Source organism: Serinus canaria, chromosome 8 (assembly GCF_022539315.1).
Source record: "Serinus canaria isolate serCan28SL12 chromosome 8, serCan2020, whole genome shotgun sequence".
NCBI lineage: Eukaryota > Metazoa > Chordata > Aves > Passeriformes > Fringillidae > Serinus > Serinus canaria.
The window spans coordinates 21,862,518-21,884,386 of NC_066322.1; the positions used below are offsets into that span (position 1 = coordinate 21,862,518).

General features: G+C 38.2%; 1 protein-coding gene across 2 annotated transcripts in view; it reads left to right on the forward strand.

Annotated features, from left to right (window-relative positions):
* The window catches only part of DENND1B (DENN domain containing 1B), a 150,787-nt gene that overhangs the window by 38,120 nt on the left and 90,798 nt on the right, over positions 1 to 21,869 (forward strand). For both annotated transcript variants that reach the window (XM_018912069.3, XM_018912071.3), the window contains exons 3-4: positions 938 to 981; positions 16,257 to 16,306. In XM_018912069.3, the coding sequence (XP_018767614.1) occupies positions 938 to 981; positions 16,257 to 16,306 (94 nt within the window). The remainder of the gene's footprint in view (positions 1 to 937; positions 982 to 16,256; positions 16,307 to 21,869) is intronic.

Below are 21,869 nucleotides of genomic sequence, written 5' to 3' on the forward strand. Positions count from 1 at the left end.
GGATCTGTGTGACCACGGCTGGGGCACGAGCGGGAATTGGAGAGCTTTGCCTCTGGTCGAGGCTCTGGTACTGCCCTGGGTCTCCCTGGCAGGAAGGTGGACAATTTCACTTTGTGCAGGTGGACAAACACTGCTGCTCGCCTGTTGTTTAGAAGCCTGTGAGGCTTCGCGGGTGTTTGTGGCCGTGTAACAGTAGCACCTCGGGAAGGGTTTGTGTCAAAGGAGATTAACAGCTTTGGGGGGAGGCAGGATGAAGCTCCTAATTTGTGTTTTTGTTGAAAGGTTATGGTTCTGATCCTTGTGACAGAGGCTTTCAAAACAATATTAAGTGAATACTAATATGTAGCCTAAATAACTGATTATTTTTATATCTAGCAGTTTACAAGTGGTTAATGAAAACTTCAAGATATTGAAATGCTGGTTTTAAATGGGTCTGAGCAGAAAATACTGATCATGCTAGCTTCCTTGAGAGTGCTGGTTACATTGGTACTGTCTTTAAAACCACAGAGAATGTTTTTCTGTACTTTCATAAAGGCCTTTTTTAATTTAAAAAGGCCTTTATGAAAGGCCCTTAAAATTTTCTGTTCTTCTTTCCTGGGATGAAAAGAGATTTTCTATCTCTTTATTTCTTAATTGAATTAAAAAGTGAAAATTAAATGTGCTTCAAGAATGAGGTATTCCAGGAATAAAGATTTGAATATGAAAAGAGTTTGGTACATTATAACCTGCTGCCATATGTAAAACAATATACATTCACTTTCATAAATATGAAATAAGTCTTTTTAATAATCCAGTATCTTCCTTAGTTTTTAGATATATTTTTGCACTTGCCTCAAAGCTTGACGCTAAGCTGACCCTCTCTTTAATATTAATGTACTCTGACTGTAATACTCTGTTCCTTTGCCTCTGATTAATGCTGTCTGTCAATTATTTACAGATCCAGTGGTACTGTGGAAGTTCCCGGAGGACTTTGGAGACCAGGTTGGAAACATGAGATTGAACTTTTTTTTATGTTAGAATAATAATAAAAAAGCTCTTCTATTCAGCTGTGGAGAGGCAGATGCTAATGATAGCAGGGTGGAAGCCTTCACCCAACTGGTGGCTTGGTGATTAGATTGCCTCTGTGACAGGAATACTCAATAGCAGTTGTAGAGCATGGAATGTCATGCTAATTCTCTGTATCACTTTATTTTTGATACAGAGTATTTTATCAGGTGGTCCTGTTGGACATGTTGGTTTTTTATCTGTTTTGGGATTAAAAATGTGGAAAAAATTACCAATAAAACTTTGCTGAACATTGATCAAAACCCAGATCTAAAATGTTGAAGAGTTACCCATGTATGTCCTCTTAATGTCAGAACATGTGTATTCCATTCCTTTAATCCTTTTCAATGCAAGATTTTAGATAGTTAGTTAATAATATTTTAGAGATACCCTAGTTATTTGCTTGGGGGAAAAAAAAATCCTCAGACCCTTAAAAGAGACTGATCTAAAGTTACTGATTCTGAAAGCGTGAAAATCCTATGTTCTGTCTATAATTAATCCTCAAAGGAAAGTTTATACATACAGGACTGATGGATTATTTCACTGTTTGTAGTGACAGGAAGCTGTTAATTAATGTGTTGGGTTTTTTGCCCCATGACTACGTTATGAAAGTTATTAATATTAAAATCTAATCAAATTACTAAATTTTATTATTTCAGCAACTTTTACAAAAGTTTCTTGCAAGGAAATATTCTATAAATATCTCTGTTCCAATGGCTTCTTTGCCTCTTGTTTTTATACTAATATTGAGGCAAACGTAATTCTTCATTGGTAATATCACCACAGTGGATGATCTGGAAGTCTTTTTGTACAGCAGATGTTGATAAATTGTTGATTTTTTTCTTGTTTTTTTTTTAAATCAATAGTACAAGATTCTGTAAAGACAGATATAAGGTGATTCATGATGAAAGGAATAAATATACAAACATAGAAAGTAGGATGTGTGGTTAGGGAATAGCATCAGTCAGCAATGTGCAGCCTGTAAAACAGTGACAAATGAGCAATGTGTGTAGTTATATGTTCTCAGCTAGGCATTCAGCAAGTTTTGATAATTATCCTGGCTGCAGGATGATCATCTTCATTGTCATTTAAATTCTTTTTTTCTAGTTTGTTTTGGTCTTTTTCCCCAAGAAAGACTTGATATTAAAAAAAAATAAAAGTAAAAGAGAAATTATGTATGAAGAAAAATGGGAGCTTATTCAGGAAGTCGAAGGTTATTCAAAGAACAGCTGGTGTAGAAAAATGATTAGAAGATGAAGCCCACTAAAGACTGGAGGGGAATCCTACAAAGATGCAATAGACAGACCTAATCTATAAACAGCAGGGGCCTCAGGCAGCACTCTGCCTTTGGGCTCTGAAAAACCTTTTCCTGCACACTGTGTCTCAGTCGTGTAGGGTCTCTGGCATTTCAGGTAAATTGCTTGTGTTCCTGGAGAACAGGGTGTTTTAATCCTTCTCCTTGCAAGGGAAATTTTAGTATTGGAACCAATGCATTTAAACAGAATATATAGCAGCAGCTTCTGAAGCAAACCCCTGAGCCAAGTCATGAAGTCAGCAGAAGCTTTCTCTACACGTGTGTGTGCATGTTGAACGGGGTAGGTTAGGATTGGAGACCTGAGTATCCACCAGATTTCATTTCTTTAAAAATCAAAAGCCTACTAAAACTACAGGGCTAATTTCCATGAAAGTTTGTGGGGAGGATGTTAAAGAAAAAAAAAAGAAAAAAAAAAGAAAAGAAGAAGAATATTCTCTGTTCTGTTTTTCAGTCATTTCTATTTTAAATGTAAAATGTGTGAGTTAGTTTTTGGATGTATCCCAAAGAATCATCTTTCCTAAAATTGAAGGGCTGTCTGTTTGCACAGTGATGTGATAACAGTGGGCAAAATATTTTCCTCTCTTCCTGAATTTTTCTACAGTTTATCATGTCACCTTTTTGTTGCTTTCATAATGCAAAGAAAACTTGTCTAAGCCATTTTGACATTTTCTTCCTCTGTCTCACATTTCTCCTCTAAGTATATCTGAACTTCCCAGTGCTTGCTCATCTCTAATCTGTTTTTCTTCTGCCCTACCATTTTCTTTCATGCTGGTCAATATTCTTCTGGTGCAGTTTTTACTTAAAATATTGTCTTTCCAAATTCATGTTTTGCTAAACATCTGATCTGTTGTGGATGGGATGTAGAAACTAGAGTTGATCAGGAGGAAGACAAGACCAGGGATTTGTCATAATTACTTGCAGCCTGTCAAGTCAAGGAAATACTAAGGCACGGTTTTGGTACAACGCAAGAGTTTGCAAGATGCATTGTTGATTTCCTTATCTGCCCTGACTGCAGGGAAACCACTTATTTTCTCTCTGGTAACTCCTCAGATGCAACAATAAGAAGGAAAACAGAAAAACATAGAGTGGGGAAGGAAAAAAAGTAATGCTTCAAGGCAAGAAATGAAAAACACTTCTCTTTGCCAGGAGTGTTTCAGAAAGTGTTTTTTGCATTTTTTTTTCGTTGTATTTTTTGAGGTGGGTGTAGTTTCATTTTTAGTAACTCTCAAAACTGTCGAATGAAAAAATGAACTCATGCTGGTTAGAATTCAAAATACAAAGAGCCACACTACCATTTCAAAGAAAGTATTTATTAAAAAGTGCCTCAAGAGCCAGAAGAACTAATCTGTTTGAGACATCTTAGAGTTACAGTGTTACTGTTCTACTGGCATTAATGCTGTAAAAATGAGTTTGGCAATGTGGAAAAAGTTGTGAATAATCTCAGCACTGTAGAAAAAATGTGAAGATTTCTGATTTGAGCATATATAGGTCTTTTGTGATTATCCTGCAATGCTCAAATTTGGATAAAGAGTGAGTTGTAGCAATTTAATGTGCTATTTTTTTTTCTTGAAAATGTATTTTGAATGTATATTCCTAGAGGCACTGTCTTGTAGTATGTTCAAATATCCCCTTCATGCAAAATTTCCCATGATAAAAGATCACTGTTTTTAATCTTGAAATTTCTATTTTGTTTATTCAGACTGGTTAAACTAGAGTTTAATTTCAGCCGTACAAGCCCATTTTTAAATGTAAGGCTGAAGAAAAATTATTAATGCTATGATATTTGGAAAAAAAAATTCCACTTGTTTTTAAGAAAAAAGTATTTTAAGGGCTTTAGAAAAGCAGCCCAAATTAAAACAACACCTTGTCTTCCAAGCTGAAGTACTTGCTGGCTGTTGAAGAAGAAAACACATTTCTGCAGAAGTCAACATTGCCTGGCAGAGCTGCGATCTGCTGGCACTGGCTTGTCTGCTCGTGGCAGTGCAGTCAGTAGCAAAGCCCTGTTGATGTCACATGTGTCCAGATGTCTCCACTATGGCTCTGTTCATGTCTGTTCAGCAAATAAAAACACTCACACTCCCACCAGCTTCACTGAGTTGAAACATTCCTGGGAAAAGAGTGGTGGTAGCACAAGGAAGGGGGAGAGCACGGTGCCAACAGCGCCAGCAGCAGGCAGTGCCTGGGCAAGAGCTGGCACTGCCTCCTGTGTTGGCTTAACCTTTGGGGCATGAGAGGTCCAACATTTCTTATTAATTTAGTAATTACAGCTATGTTGGGCATTAATTTTAGCTGTGTAAGAATTCAGTAGCTTTTAATCTGACCACCTATTGATCTGAAGTGATTTCTGCCTGTAGTGTGTGGTGTCCATTGAATAGTTCTCATTCTTTGCCCTTCTAATCACATAATAATTTCTAATTTCAGCCCGCTACTTCTCTGCTGGTGAAAAGCATCTCACCAGGAAGATGACACAAATAGCCAAAATCAGGAGATGGTCTTACCAGAAGCCACTTTAGTACTAAATATGACAAGGGGTTATTAACTGAAGATGTGGGTTAAGAAGGAATTCAGACTCTGCGTTAGACTGTTGGTTGTGTTGCAGATTTCATCCTATCTTCTCTTGCTTTCTAAGAGCTGTCTAAATCTGCTTTCCCATGTCACCCAAACCCTGCAGATGAGTCATGGGTAAGGGATATGGCATCCCATGTGAGGAATCTCTGCTGTTTTCTCTGAAGTTAGGATAATGCTCTTTATGTTACTATCTCATATTTTACATAAAATCTGGGATTTAGTTTTACTGTATCACATTATGCAGATGTCACCACTGAATTGTGAGCTTTGTATCCTGCAGTGACCCAAACTAAATTCTGATACTATTCATGTAAATCTACCCAGTTTGTGTGAATATATTTGTATAGATAAAGATGTACAGGTGCATATGCAGTTGTTTAAAGGATAAATCCTCAGAAGTACCAATGGGTTGGTCCTCCCGCAGCAAAGCACAATCACACACTTGACTTTCAATGTATGTTTTAACTACTGAAAGTTAAGCCTGGCTTAAATGAGCATCTGATTGGAGACAAAAGGCTCAGTTTCTTTCAGGATGGAATATTTAATTGAATGGATCATGGCAACAAATACATAAATGAGGTCACCATGATGAAGATTATATTCTTTTTCTAAAGATTTAAATAATAGTTCAAGTTGGCTATATATTTTTTTTTTTTGGTGTTGGTTTTTTTCAATATTCTCTAGAAGCAAGCTAAAATCTGTACTCTGGGTCCAACAAATGTGTGGAAGCCAGCAGTGAGATGCTGTGTTCCTCTGTGCTCTCATAAGAGAGCAGCAGGAGCCCAGGAGGTATGAGGCTGTTTACACTCCCTCCAAGGCTGCAGGCATGCTGTTAGGGGATGCATCTCACCAGGTTTCTGCATGAGATCGCTTTGTTCTTGTATTCTGATGAGGCATTAAATACATGTTTAAAAATGTTTATGCTAACTAGATAGGTGCTTGCTTTGTGGGATTGTTTTTATCAGGAAATCTTAAAAAGGGTTTGGTGATTTTGTTGTTTGCTTATTAATAAGTATGATTGACATTTGGGTGCATTGGCATGAGAAAGGAGGAATCAATCTAATGAGATTGCTAATTTTCAGTAGTGTTTTTGTCTAAATGTTGCACTTTATATTTAGTTAAGGGATATTTTTGAACTTGAATCTTTGTGGAAAGCAATTAGCCCTGCTGAGATCATGGCAACGTGGCAATTTTGTACATTGCAAGAGAGATTTATCTGGTTAAGATAAACTTTATCTGGTTAAGTGATAAGTTAAAGTGATTTTCTGACACTTTGCATTTGGAAGACACTGTTTTTATTGAAAAATACTGTGTGTTTAAGGCAGCAATGCTTTTGGTCTATGCAAATCCCAGCTGATGGATGATCAGCAGGAAAACATTCAGAGGTGTATTTATAGTTGCTAACTGCTCTGTGTGAACAGAAAAGATCTGTTCAGTCCTGATAAATATTCTGTGGAACAACTGCCCCCGAAGACATGCTGGGAACACCCAGAATCACCAAGACCCTTACATCATTCAAGATGTCAATTTTCCAAGATGCTTTCTCAACTTTTTCTTTTAATTCATTCCAAAAGAGACAGAATAAATCCTTGACACTTTTATTTTTTAAATTTTAAAAATTATAAAAGGCCAATATCAAAAACTTGGTATTTCCTTGAAATTTTGAGGACAGGTGGCAACGTGAAGTATGCTTGTTCTCAGAATTGTGGGAGTTTTGTTTTATAGAGCTTTTAAGTTAAAAATGTTGAACTTGATCAGCATATGGTACTGGCTAACCTCATCTCTACCAGGTCTTTTGTTATCTTGTTATTGTTACAGGTCTTAATGACAGTTGTAAGCCATAGTTCTGGATGCAGGGGTTAGTCCACCCTGGGGAGGGGAGAGAGAAACAGCAGTGTGGATTATGGAAATATGAATTGATCTAAAAAGCAGCTCTCTTGTAACAGAATGGGACTCAAAGAAAGACTGGGGAGAAGCTGGTGAAAAGACGATGGAATATGATGTGAAAATGATCATTTGAATGCTTTTCTTTTCATTCCCAGCTGCTGTGTTCTGGTGAAAAGGCACACATTTGTATATCTTAAGGCTGGGTGAAAAAGGGCCAGATGAATGGAATTACTTGTTAGATATGTTTTCATTTTGAGTCAAATAAATTATGTGCATTTTAATAGACTCTCTGCATATGTTAGCCATTTTTTAAAATCATACAGCTGTGATATTGGGGGACTGCATTTTGTAGAAGTAGTTTTTTCTCTGTTTGCTCAAATAAGTACAGAATTAATATTTGACTGTCCTTCAGATATTCTGTATCAGCCTATTGAAAATAACTGTTACTGATTTGGCTTATTTCAAAGCCAAATCAGATTCCAGCCTATGGTGATGTGCCAAACCAAAGAAGAAAAAATTAACTGATGGCTGAAGTAGTGATGACAATAATTTGGAACATCTTCCAGAAAGACTGCCAAATTGTCATGTGTGATGTTGTTGATTGACCTCAGCTGCCCTCAGAATATTCCAGTGGAATATCCCCTAATTCCTTATTCTGGGGTACCTTATACCTTCTCCTCTACTTCCTTAATACCCTCATTCCATTTCAATCTTCAATTTGTTGCCTCTCTTACTTTCAGCATTGGTTTTGTGTCTCAGGCTTACTCTGCTGCACTTTTAGAAACATCCTATCCTTTCTGTATTAAATAGTGGATGTAATATTCCTGAACCCTGTGTTCTGTTCTTGGCTCTTCTTCTGCCTTTCTTCATGATAGTTTTCTGCAGAACTTGGAGAGCATTTGAGGTACTTTGGTTGACTGTTACTGCTACAGGTATTTGAAGTGTCGCTTCAAATAATTTGTTGATATTTTGTTAAATAAAACACTCTTTTACCTATTGCATATATTAGGGAATGGTTTGGGATCAAACTGCATAATCCATGTGATGAAATCAAGGAACCAGGCAAAGAACAAGACTTGATGGAACAAAAATCAGGAACAGGAGCAACAATGCAGTGGTGACTAGTGGGTTGCAGCTGGAAGGATCCAGGCTACTTTGGTATCCCAGGTTTGGGATTTCGGACCAGGAATAAGGGAAGGTGAAGCAGTTCCAGGCAGGTGATTAGGAAGGGAAATACATTAATCCATCAGAATATAACTATCTCTGGTGCTCATTACTTCTGTATAAGTTTTCAAGGTGTTGTGAACTACCTGGCTGGTAGACTCTACTTGTTTCCCCCCTAAGCAGAGGTGTTGAGTTTCTGGCTCTTGTGTGTCTGTTTCTGTGTGCGGTCATTAATTAATGTACAGTTGGTAATGAAAGATCCACATATGAGAAATCGTCTGTCTCTGAGGGTACAGTGCACGCTTATCTCTGCCCTTTAGCCTTCACTGGGCACTAATGACAATGATTAGAGAAAATGGACTGGGACAGTGAACAGTCAGTGCACCCACTCTTGAATTTTAAACTAATTTTTGGAAGAGGGAAGACTTCTTTCAATTGATAGAGAAGTTCTACTGTTAGGAACATGATTTCTGCTAATTTTCCAATAAGTGAATGCTAGTTTAGATTTATGAGTGTCTCCCCTGAGAAACACACGGGAAGTTGCCTTCTTCTGATCAAAGTGAAGGAACTGAAAATCTTCTTGGCTGTAGCTGCTTGTGCTGCCTGGCTTGCTGGTGGAAGCTGCCTCCCTCCTGTCTTAGCTGTTCAGAGTTGGCTTGTGCTGTATCAGAGGTCGAAGCTGAGCTGATTGACAGTGTGCTGAGGTGGCTGACTGATGCTCACGTGCAGCAACACCAGCCTGCAATTGTTGCAGAGTAATTGCTGGCAATAAAGCTGCCAGAGGCTTTGAGCAGGGAGCCAGAAGGTCTGGACAGGCTCAGCTATGGGTAAAGTGAATGTACATTGCATATCTTCTAGGGAAAAAGACACCCGGTTGTATGTTCCATGCACTTTATTTTCTGGGGTAATCATCTGTCTGCATTGGGTGACACTAGGGGCAGGTTAACACTTTGAATTTATTCTTGTTTGCCTCTTCCCTTTCCCTCTTTGTTCTTTGGTTTCTAGTTGTTTCATTCTCCTTCCGTTTTTCAACACACTTGATAAAATCTCAATTTAGTACTGAAAAACTATTACTGGAGGCAATTCTTACTGAGCTGCATTATGATGAAGCTTAGAATGCAACCTCTGCTGAGTGTAAAAGAAGAAATAAGCGTTTCCTTTATAAAAATACCAAAAATAATTTTATTTAAGGAATTATAATTCTAGCAGGTTCCTTAGAAGCTGATTTCCTTTCTCACTTCCTTTTCTTTTGGCTGTAGATTCTTCTAGCCCAAGAAAGTCAGGCCCCACGTCATTGGTTTCAGTACCCTGTCCAAGGTGGTGTGTGGTTCCCTGACTTCCCCAGCTGCTGACCCAGCCATGGGAGCCAGCATTGTCCCACAGGGCTGCACGTTTAGGCATGGATGAGCCCAGACAAAGGTTTGGCTTTTGGGCTGCTTCACCTTGTTTATCTGCATAAATCACTCTCTGCTACAGATGCTTTCTCTCAGCATGGCACTCAAGTTGTTCCTTAATTTACCTGATACTCAAATTTCTGACTACTGAGTTTCTGAAATCAGGATTTCTTCGTGGCCTGTGTTGTGCAGTCATTTTCTGCAATAACCAATGGGAAATGTGATTCTGGAAGAGCATCTCCTGGTGCTTACAAGACAGTTTCATGCCTAGCCTGAGCAGGAGCAGTCTGCAGGGCTGGTGCTGACCTCTCTGTGTACACAGTACTGGGTGTTTACTGGGCAGGCCAGTTGTTCACTAAAAGTTTTGTAGGCAAGGAATGGCATCCTACTATTTACAGACTCTCTGTTTCTGGACTTGTCTTTTAAGTAACTAATGCAGTACTTAGTGAGGGGAAAAAATATTTGGAATATATTTGGAACAAAATATGCTTGGAATTAAAATCCATTTGAAATGTATCAAGTCGCATCTGGAGTAGAGCTTGTCATGTTTGAAATGTTATGATTTTTTCAGTATATTTTATTTTCATGCTAATGCAGATAGTCATTACCTGTGGAGTTCTTTTTTAGTTCATTTTCCTTTTATAAATAGCCTTTCTTGGTGGCTGAGAAGGAAATCTTGCAAATAGGAGCCTTTTGACCAGAGTGTCATCTACACTCTACTCATAATATTCTTTGATACTGTTTTGCAGACATTTCTGAGACTGCAATCTTCACTTTAAAGCAATAGATTGACTAGGTAGAGTTGGTTTTATTGCAAATAGGCTCAGTTCTGTCCCTTGCTGTCAGAATATTCAAAGGTGAAATGAAAAAACAAAAGGTAAAACAAATAATTATGAACCAGTTTTTCAATTTGTGATTTGACAGTAATTATTTTTTCACATGTGGTGAAAGAGCATCTGAACAGGATGTGCTGGGGTTCTCAGCACTGCTGCCAGAGTTGCATCTTAACTGCTGTTATAAGCAGGGGGAGATATGAAAAGGTCTTGAGTGAAACAAATATTGCTGTCTCCTTAGCTGTGCTGGATGACTTGGGGATTTTAACCTGATCTTCAGAGATTTAGATTTAGAAAATGATGCCTTCTGTGATTCTAGTTAAGAGAACTTCTCTGTTGAGTTCCCAGATACTGTTAAGAGACATGGAAAGTATTTATTAATAAAAAGCCACTTTTCCCCAGCTGCACGGTGAAAGAAAGTTGTGTGTCATACAGTGGTGCCCTTTTTTTTCCTTTTTTTTTTTCCCTGCAAAATGTAATTCATTTTTTTAAAGGTAGTAAATACTCTACCACCTTAAAAGTTAAATATTGCTCGCATAGTAATCTTAAGAGTGGAGATGGAAAGACATATTTCCTGTTTTTCCCAACTCTCTTATACTGCCTGGGGAATGATGATCTCCCTGACATGAGCCAGGGAACTGTGGGAAAACTGTTTTTTGCTATGTGGAATACTAATATTACATGCATGCTAGAGATGTGTGGTGAAGTAGTATTTATATTGTTTTTGTTTGCCTTGCCAATAGTAGAGGTAGATAGTAACATTTGAATCTAAACTTATTCTAAAGGGAACTTTCTTTCCCCTTAGAAGGGGAAAGGAGAGCATTGTCAATTTTTATGTTTTTATTATGAGTTCCAGGAAATTTGAAGATTTTTTCTTTAAGCAGGAAAATTAACTTGTGCTGAACCTCATGTTGGTTTTATTCTGCTATTTGTACTGAGCTTGTTATTTTAATTGACAGTATGCTGTGCTGGACACAACTGTCTGAAATAGGCTTTATTTTTGTCTGGTTATGAGATTCAGGAACAACTAGGCAAGTAGAGACTCCAAGAATTTATAGTTAAGTAAAATATCTGAATTTTAAAACTTGCTCTGTGATAGTTTAGAAAGTCTTATGCCTCAGTCTTGTAGGACAGTGAGATTAATCATGCAGGATTGGCTTTCCTTCTTGTGAAGTGCCTTTGAAAGCTGCTGTGAGAGCAGTGAAAAGTGTGCTGCCTGGGACAGCAGCCTTAGCCTGCTCTACACAGGGCAAGAACATTCTGTAGCCTATCTCCAGCTGAAGTGCACCACACCCTGGTCCTTCACTCTTGCAGTCCTTAAGGTTTTTTTCATTCCTTTTTGTGTGTATTTAACATGCTGTTGGTTCTAAGTGATGCTAAAACAATCACCTCCAAGTTCAGTCACAGGTACAGCTGACCTTGGGGTCTCCACTGCCACCTCTACAAGAGTTACTTATTGATGTGATTTTGCTTTTCTAAGATCTCAAGCTTATCCCATTACCTTGTTGTCTAAAGTCTTCCTGTCCTGCTGCCTCATCTGTCTGTGCCCTTGTTGCTGTGTAGAGCACAAAGTTCCCAGATGAAGCTACTAAAAATCTTCAGCTGCCTGTCTGGCATCTTCTCCTGAGGCATGGAACTGAATGGTGGCCAGGTGGAAGCTGGAACAAGAGAAATTAAATCTAGCAGAAATTCTGTAAGTGGTCTCATCCTCCTTTGCAGGTATTCAGCTTCTTAATCATTTTACACAATGGATATTTCTCTGAAGAAGCTTTTGCATGATCCAAGCACCTTTTAGAGAGCAAGTATTCTAAAGGGCTCTGTGCTTAAGTGTTAGGAGCAACCCAATTCCTCTGATTGTCAGTCATTAGGCTGTAGGGCCTTTCCAGTTGTGGTTTATGTGTTAGCCAACTAAATGAGGATCAAAAATTGTTCTCAGCAGTGGAGTAGAATTTGTTCTGTGGGTCAAAACAATCTTCAGTTGTAGAGATATACATGTAGCTCAGTTTAGTGGAATTTTAATCTTGCTTGAATTCATTAGTGGCAACTTCTGCTACGTGGTCCAGAATCTCCTTCCTCTTTGCATGTTTGTCAGGGATGTATGAAGTGTTACGTGGCAGCTGTATTGACATAGAAAGAACTGTCAAAAACCACAGCACTATCTGCAAGTTAGTCTGAAAATTGTTAGCTGGAAAGATCAGCTCTATTTTAGGGAGGTGTGATTGCACAAATTTTCATATCTATCTTCTGTGAATAGAAGTGTTGCAGCAGGTGGAGCTTAGAGGGCACGTCTAGGGCTCTGTGTTTTGCCATCACACAGCACTGAGACTCCCACGTCACACAGTTGTGTTACACCCATCCTGTGGTGTCACACTGCAAATGAAATACTGAGATGTGCACAGGACTTTTGTGGGACTGCCCTCTGGATATGAATAGCAAGGCAATTAGTAATTGCTATTAGATATTAATTTTTATGTAAAACAGTTTCAGGGAATTCTTCATAATTTGTCTTTAGACCTAGAGGAAAATCTGAAATGGCCGAAGGCAAAACTGCCTTAACTGGTCAGTTAATAACTGAGCATGTTTCTTTCCAGACTGTGAAGTTATCAGGACCTTTTTTCCCACAAAGCTGGCATGTATGAATTCAGAAGCATTTTCTACCACTGTTAACATTGCTTTATAAAATGCTGATACACAGAATTAGCTGAGTGGGTACCAAAACGAGCAAGGAACACTAAATAATTCTTACCTTTCAGGCTTCTGTAATATCCTCCCATTGTAGAGCCAGTGAGCATGACCAATTCAGGCTGGAGTTGGACAGTGCAGCTGATGAGAGTGAATTAATAAACCATTGCACCATGAGTCTGTGAGAGTGCAGGGTTCTGCTGCTGTGCTGTATCAGGGAAATATTTTTGTAAATACCATTTCTGTCTTTGTTTAAGCTTTTTTCAAGAGAAGCAGCATGTCACAGTTCACGTTTCTATTTTTATGATTTCCTTCTTGGAGTTTGTATAAGGAATGAGATAGTTATCCTTCAACTTAGCCATTAAACACAATTTTGTATGTACCTGCAGATGTTTAGTCAGTGTTTGAAAGCAAATAGATAACTTTACTTGTGTGGGTTTAAATTTTTTTTCTTTTACATCATTATCATCTTCCCCCCCCCATACACCTTGTTTATGACACAAGGACCATTTCTGAAAGCGTGAATACTGTGAGAGCCAGAGGAGGAAATAATCCTGGAACATGTGAATCGAACTATTTTGCTTTTTGAAGACCTGCACAACCTTTTGCCTTCAGAAATAAATATATAATTTTATCAGGTTGTGGATATAAAAGGCAACAAATAATGTTATTCTTTTTCTGAGAGTGTAAATATTGACTCAGGAGGAAGTCCTGGCTGGTTAGGGAGCCTTGAAAATGAAGACCCGTTAGGAGACAGAGCTTCAGTTTTATCCAATAGAGAGACAGCTGTGAGTACCAGTTGTAATTGTACACAAATATGTAAACAAACGTGAATGTCTGTATAATATCATTTGCATTTTAAATTCATCTAGGAGCATCTTGGGGGCATCTTTTTTTCCATTTGAAAATTCTGACTAGCACCTGTAATTAAGGGAGAAAACGGAGCCCTGGCAGGAGCTAGGTAGGACTTCCATCTATTGATCTGTGTAAACCCGGCTTACGCTGTCAGGGGAGAAGCAGTCAACTGCTGAGCAGCTTTGTCACTGACATAAGCTGAGAGAGGATTTTTTTTTTTTCTTTCTTTTTTTTTTTGTGTGTGTGTGTCTATACTGTTTATACACCAGTCTATAGACCTGCTGGCTGGTTGAATTTTAAAGAGTGCGGAGGTTTAAAGACTTGTCCCCCGAGGGATGCTGCTGCCAGTTGGGAAGCGAGCGGAGGCTGCTCCGCAGAAGTTGAGCGCGCGTGGCTGCCTGGGGAGGGCCGGGCGGCGTCGGGGGAGCCCTGGCCTGTCGCTCGGCCCGGGCAGCGCTGCAAAACACACCCGTAATTTTCAGGTTGTTCAGTCAAAATATTGAGCTAATACCTTCGGTTTTTTTGTTTTTGTTTTCTTTTCCTCTCGTGATAATTTATTCTGAGAGGATACAATGGGGAACATAAATGAATACATTTCCATACCCAATTCTGAGTCAGTGCTAAGCTCACCAGGCAGCAATTAAAATCCTTGTTAGTGAGGAGAAAGATTACTTCCTATAGTGTGAGAATAGATGCAGATTTAGAAAAAGAATAACATACTAATTCTTTGGAACAGGAAAAACAAGCTTTATGAGCCTGAAGTGAGAGACTATTTGTAAATGTTTAGGAAATTTCTGAGTTAGAAGTTTTGATTAGCCTGTTATGCTTGCTCTTTTTTGTTAGTTTTTATTGTTACTACTAGCATTGTGTGTGCTTGTTCCTGACTGCAGAAATCAAATGCTTACCTGCCCTGTGTATATTTTGCTTCTCACTCTTCTGCAGAGGGCACTCAGAGCAGGTAGGATGGTGCTTGAGCAATTCCTTTTGAAGAGTATTCTGTGTACTGCTGTTGTTTTTAATGGAGTTCATAACCTTTCCCAAAACACATCTGTGACTTTCACGCATTGTGCTAACCAAGTAAAAGTGATAAAGATTTCTTGAAATCTCTTTTATGACTTGGAAATTCTACAAACATTGACTGCCTGATTTAGTATCACATGAAGATTTACTGAGGCACATCAAATACCCTTAAAATATTGCAGCTAACATATGCATGTTGTAGTCACAGGTGTCTTTTTCCTGAACTGTTCCTCTCTTGCTGATTAACTTGTGTGGGCTCTTGATATTTTATACTATCCACTGAGCCTGGTGAGTGTTTGAAGTAAGTAGTCATTGTAGTGTGGAGGAATTTAAATATACAATTTCCCCTAATGGGAGTTGACTGTCCAAGATGCAGTAAACAGGCTATTCAAGCTGCAGTGCTTACACCTTAAATCAGCTTCTTAAACCCTCATGTGCAGCCCTGGAAATTTGTAAACAATTTGCTCTTTTCTGAAAACAAACCTTTCAGGCCAGCTCTTGTATACAGAAATACAGGTCTGTTGGGTTGCTACAAAAAAAGAATTCTGCAGCTTTGACCAGCTGCATGTATGTCAACTGTCTCTTCTTGCTGAAGCATTTCACAGGGGGTTTGTTTTCCCAGTTGGGAGCAAGGAAATAAAACCTATTTTCTAGGATCTTGTAAAGTCGTTGTTTAATATTTTCTGCTAAATGATCTGGTAATTCACTTTTTTTTTTTTTTAAGGAAAAACATTGACTAGTTTGAGAGCATTTTTATATTTTAATTAACACATTTTATTTGCCACTAAACAGCTTCTTAAATAAAATTCTACACGAAAGAGAGACATTATCCTTTCATACTGTGGTATGAATGTAGATCTGGTGGATTTTGCTCCCCCCCCTCCCACTCCTTTCCTTTATTGATAGCAAAGCTTGCTTGTGAGACCCAAAGGGTTAATGACATAAATTTCTGCTTTGGACCAGTAGGTGATTTCCATCACTTTCAGCATTTGACTACGGAACATGTATAGAGTTGTTATACCTCTCTGTAATTCATTCTGCTGCCAACTTCATTCCCTTTTCTCTGCCTGCATTTTAATTGAAACAACATTTGTATTTTTGAGCCAGGATCTGTCAGAAGTCCCTGTGGCTAGTCTGTGGTACAAGTAGCAGCAGACGTGGCTTACCCATATGGTGTGGTGCTTCTTGTAAAATCCATATGGCCTTGTTGAAGGGAATCCCAGCGGGGATGTGAAGGGTGTTAATACCCTTCAGGCCAGGCCTTTCCCTCCTGGGGCTTCTATGGCATTGTCTTTGCAATCTGCCAAAGCACAAACCTAATTCCTTTTTAATAATCAATTATTTCAGTCCAGGAACGTGTGCTGTATTTTTTCTAATCATATATTCCTTGAACTTATTTGTTATGAGTATTTTTGGCCATTTTTGTCAAAAGCAAACCTTTCAAAAGCCTTTTCAAAAAACCCCTAACTTCATTTCTTTTGCTTGTATTTTCAGGAAGTGCTGAACAGCGTTCCAAAGTTCTGCTTTCCTTTTGATGTTGAAAGGTATGTGCTACAGTTATCATTTATTTAAAAATATTTAGTAGAAAATTATTTTAGCATAATTACAAGAAAGGATTTAAAGAAAAGGCAAATTTAATGTATTCCCTAAGCTTGCACCTGCAGATGAGAAAACGTGCCCTTTGTTCAAGTAAGTATGAAGTCACTAGTAGGAAACTATCACAGCGAAATGTAATCCTTACAGAATTTTAGGAATATCTCTGTCCAGGTAGAGCTACATTCCAGCTCCCAGTTTTGTACACTGTAATTGTGAGCACCATCTGTGTTAGTATAAGGATATAACACGGTTTCCTTTAAGCAGCTTCATTAAAAATGTTATGGTGCACCAGGATATAAAAACTCACTGAGTACAGAAAATGTGTTGTATGAGTTCAAAGAAATTAAGACTTTAATTACATGGAAGTAGCTGAATATGCAATTGATTTTTCTCAGAGAAGAATCCAGACCATTATTTATAATTAATTAGTGCTTACCTTTCTGGTATCATTTATAGTCTGGTTTTCATATAATGCTGCCAGTCATTTAAATTGTTCATATAAAATGTTTTTATTAATGAAAATATTTATTTGGTCTTGTCAAAATGATTAATAGTAATTTATTTAATAGATTGAACTCACTCAGTTTGGAAAACCCGTATTGTCCGAATTGGCAAAGATTGAATTAAAAGCTTGATTTGCATAATTAATGAAAGATACACCCAGGTAATGTGCAGGCTGAGCCAGTTTCAAAACAGCCTGAGCATCAGTTGTAGATGGTGAGTTGGAGATGAGAAGCATCTATCAGATGCAAGAAGCTGCTGTCAGCAGAGGAAAAGCTGGTGTGTGGAAAGAGGAAAGAAGAGTGTCTTTGCAGCAAAACAGACTGGCAAAATAAAGATCTTTATAAACACAACTTCCCTGAAGGAAACTAGGCTTATTTAGTCTTTTATAGCTGAATTTAATTAAGTTGTTTGGGTTTTGAACTGGTTAAGAGCACTGTCCTTTAAGCTGTTTTAATGACTTAAGTAATATTGTTGTCAGTGGTTGGCTTTAAAGCATTAAAGTCTTTAATGTGTTTAAGATATGTACAGACTTCTGTTTAAAATTGTTAATGAAGATGAATAATGGAAATAAAATTTGAAAATAACGGGAAAAGGTGAGGTTCTGTTGCTGCCATCCAGTGGCAAGAAGATAATCAGTGGCAGTGAGTAATTATTTTCAAATAAGTTGTCTTACTGTAACTATTTCTCTTGAACCATTCAGAAGGCACTTAGCTGCTGGTATGAGGAGAATGAACTTAATAAACTGTGGGAATACTTGGATTTCTAGCATAGCTAAGTATGTATTTTAGCTGATTGTATGTAGGGGTAAAAAATAAAGGAAAAGGGAACAAAAAAGTGAAAGGAAGTTTGTTGTTTGTTTGTTAACCCCCCTGTGCCTCTCCCCAGAGATGCTTTTTGACTGTTGGCCTCATGCTTGAATGTAAAGCAGTGTTCTCAAAAGTGAAAAATTTCTACATATTTCACAAAACTTGTCAGCTGGCCAGGAGTGGGGGCTCCTGGAGGCTGGGGTTCTGCTGGGAGGAAAGAGGCTGCTCAGTCTGGCCTGCAGCCTGCTCAGGCAGTGCCCTGGCGTCTTTAGAACGGGCGCTGCACTCGCAGCTGCCTGCGGAGCTGGAGCCGAGTTCAGAGGGATTGCAGGGAGAACCAAAGGCAACGTGGGATCATGGGAGTGGAACAGCATGGATGAGGAGGGGCAGATCCATTGTGAAGCAAAGGACAGATATGCTGGAAGCTCATTCAGGAAAGTGGGGACCTTCGCTGGCGAGTTGTTTGTGTGAACAACTTACTGGCTGCACAATGTGTTTGCCATTTTATACTCAGCTCAAATGTTTTCTACAGTGTAGACACACCTTACCAATTGTTTTAAACATAACTAGTTGTCTTCTGTTTCTCAGTTTAATGATTTTTATTTTGACATTTGGAGTGATAAAGAAAAGGATTGAGAAAAACACTGCTAAAGTTCCTTTTTATAGGGCTTTTTTCCACTGGAGATTTAAGATGTTACAATCATTTTAGTGTTTGTCTAGCCATAAATGTGCTTTTCGGTCCCTGATGAATGTGTGTGTGTGTATATATATATATATATATATTGTTTTTTTTTTTTCCTAGGATCACGATAGATGGTACACCTAATACTTCTAAGTATTTTACAGGCATTTTCAATTACAATTTCTGTACAGAAACATTTGAACTGAAATAGAAAATATCTATTTCGTTCATTGAGCGTATTGTACTGCAGAGAGCATAGTTTCTCAACCTGTAATATGTGTATATTTATATACATATATGTAGAATACGTATATTTATGTGTATAAAATACTTCAAGCATTGTCTGAGCCTGTTGAGAGCTGGAAATTACTAGTGCAAAAGCAGTAACTTCAACTGATTCTGATACTTAAAAGATACCAAGATATTTAAAACAAAAAATGTGACTGTTCTATAGATTGCTTCTGGATTTCTACTACACAGCAGAGTTATAGATAATGGAGTGTTAATTCTCTTATCTAGCTAAATAAAGTAGAAAATCTGCGTTCTTCAAATTATGGAGAAAGGAAAGTTAAAGCACCAATAGTAAGATCACTGTCACCCATTTTCTTTCAAGTCACCTATATTAATTGCTTAAGAAATTGAAAAAGAAAAGAAATTAGGTCATCTATTGTATTTTCTTTTATCCACTGTCCTGCAATGATCATAGAGATCCAGATTTAGTTCTCAGTTCTCACTGTTTGATGCTGCTTGCATCATCTCTCTGGGCATACCTTATGCAGATGTTATAAATAACTGTACAGTACTCACACTAATTATCAAAAGTGCATACTGTGAATGGCAATTAAAAATCTAGAGGAAACTCCCATTAAATTGAAACTGAAAGTCAAGCCAAAAGAGGCACAATGGTGCAGAAAATTCTTTGACCATGACTAAATATTTTTTAATTGAAAACAAGCATGTAAATTGTTGCTTCTAGTTATGGCTTACCTTTTATTTTAAAGGGATTAAGAAATTAATTAAATCATAGAAGTTCTTGAACATTTGCTCCAAGTACCTTTTTGTGAATAAATTATTTTCTATTTAATAATGGCACAGATATATAATATTCTAGCAGTTTGCATGTATGTATTTACAAAGAAAGACCCTTCTTTGATACTCTGTTTCTTTTTGTATGGTCTAGGAGGATTTAACATTTGAGGACAGAGATTTTAATTTCCTTTCAATGTTTGCTAAAGTAATATTAATGCTTCAGACAAAAGCATTTTGTTCTCTTTTGTTACTTGAATCCTCTGTGCAAATCCTGCGTGGTTTGCTTCTCTTCTTTCTCCAGTCTTTTGTGTTTTCCCTCTCAACCCAGAGCTCAGGTGTAACTTTGCAGAGTGCATACCCCAATCTCCACATCCATCAGTTATGTAACTGGGTGATGACTGGTGAGGATGCAACTTCTCTTGTTCTCTTTGGAGCCATTTCAGGTTCAGTCTGAAGTTGTGCTCTGTCACTGCTTGCCCCCTTATTTTTATCTGTGCTTTGAGCCTCTGCCATTTCTCTCCACCATAAGTACTTCCCTTGCTCCTTTCATTCCTCAGTCTTTTCCCTTTCAGGATGCCTTTCTCCTGCTGAATGTGAAGCCCACAAGTCTCTTTTAGGTACTCTTTTGGGAACTGCCTGTAGGATCAGCATGGAGACAGTGATGTGTACTGCATGAATTTCCCCATGGTGCTCACCCAATCACTGGGAAGTGTTGGATTTTGGAGGATAATCAGTGGTGCTGCTGCTGTAGAGGATTTCTGCTTAGCAGCAGAATGTCACTCCAGTATGGGAATTACTATGCAGGTTATTTAACTCCTAATGTTTTAGGGTGAGTGAGTAATGATAGCAGGAATGACATCAGTGTCACTCTCCTGTTCCTGGCTGATGCTGTTTCTGTTGATATTTGTGGTAAAAGTCTGTGCAGAAACACAGCTATGATCAAGAGAAGTGCAAAACAATGTCTTGAAATTATTGGATTTGCAGATCTTTTGAAAGGCAGTTATAAGATATCTTACACAAAAAATTTGCCTTCAGAGTCAATAGTTGAGAATTAAAAGTAAATAATGAAGAAAGTATTTCAAGCTGTATGGGTGAAGATAAATAAACTGTAGCATTTCCTGTACCCTTCAGGCCCTGCAGTCAGTTTGCAGGGAGGATTGCAAACTCAGAAATATAGCAGCAGTTACACACAACTGAGTTCTTTGCATCGTGTGTATTCCAGCACATGTTTGTGTGATAGTGAATGTGTGTGTGAGAGACAACTGCAAGGACAGGCTGCAGGGTGTGCTGTGAGGAGTGGAACTGTTGATTTCACACAGGGGTTGTTTGGTTTCCGTGTGTGTGCAGAAGTGCACCTGTCTGAGAAGAAACCTGGAATGCTGAGGGGGCTGCCCTGTGTTCCCACAGACCCTTGGCCAGGTTTGATGGCCAGGGCCCTGAGACAGCTTCTAGACAGGCTTCTGTTGCATCTGAAATACTCCCAGTGAGACTCTTTACTCAGTAGCTGTGGTTTCTTTTAATGCTTCTGTTGTTATGAAAACATAACCCCATTAATAAGCTAACTGTGCTTTTTATTTGTGGCAATTTTCTTATTTGGTGGTGACATTGTCCATTTTCATATCTTCTACAGTTTTACAGTTTTCCTCCTGTTCCTTTTTTTTTTTTTTTTTTCCCTGAATTGGGAGGCAGAGCTCAAGTCAGACAGCTTGGTTGGAAGAGAGGAGCCCTCCACACAGGGAACCTGAGCTGTGCACTTGTGGATCCTGGAATGGGCATGGAAGTGAAGTAAATAGTCCTTGAAGCTTAGGTTTGGGGATAGCAGTTGGCTGAAGGAGAATGCCCAGCCTTGTGTTACTGTCTCCCCAGTCTCTCCATCAGCTTGTACCATCACTTTAACATCTGGTTTTCAAATTCCTGCCTGAAACAGTTTCTTTTCTCTTCTTTGATTTGGGAAATTAGGGTGACTGACTGCTGACTGATGGGTTTGTTTTCCCAATCAGTTTGGGAGTTGTAATACATGTGAAACTTTCAGGTTTAAGTAGCAGCCACCAAAGCTTCAGTCAGAACTGTGTATATTATTTACACTGGTCAAGGACATGTACATGCTACTTTATAAGTAGCAATAACATTTAGACTTACTTTTAAAAGAAAATAGAAATATCTCTTCCCATGTATAAGGTTTTAAATTTTTTGCAACTCTCCAAAGCTTTCTAAAATTTGAAGAAAAAATAGTTTCAAATATCTGCACTGTCCTAAACAAAATAATTTGGAAGAAGAGCAGTTTTTGTGGAGAGCAAAGGATAGATTTAGTGATTAGATATGCTGTTTTTTTGTTTGAAGGAGAGATTCAGTTCCTGCCTTAATCAACTCTCTCAAGGCTCCCTTAAAATAAGGCCTGAGCAATGGCTGTAGTGTAAACAAAAATCTTTAAAATTACTCTTTACCTACTTCATGGGTACTAAAGAGCCTTTTCTGCATTGTGTAGGTACA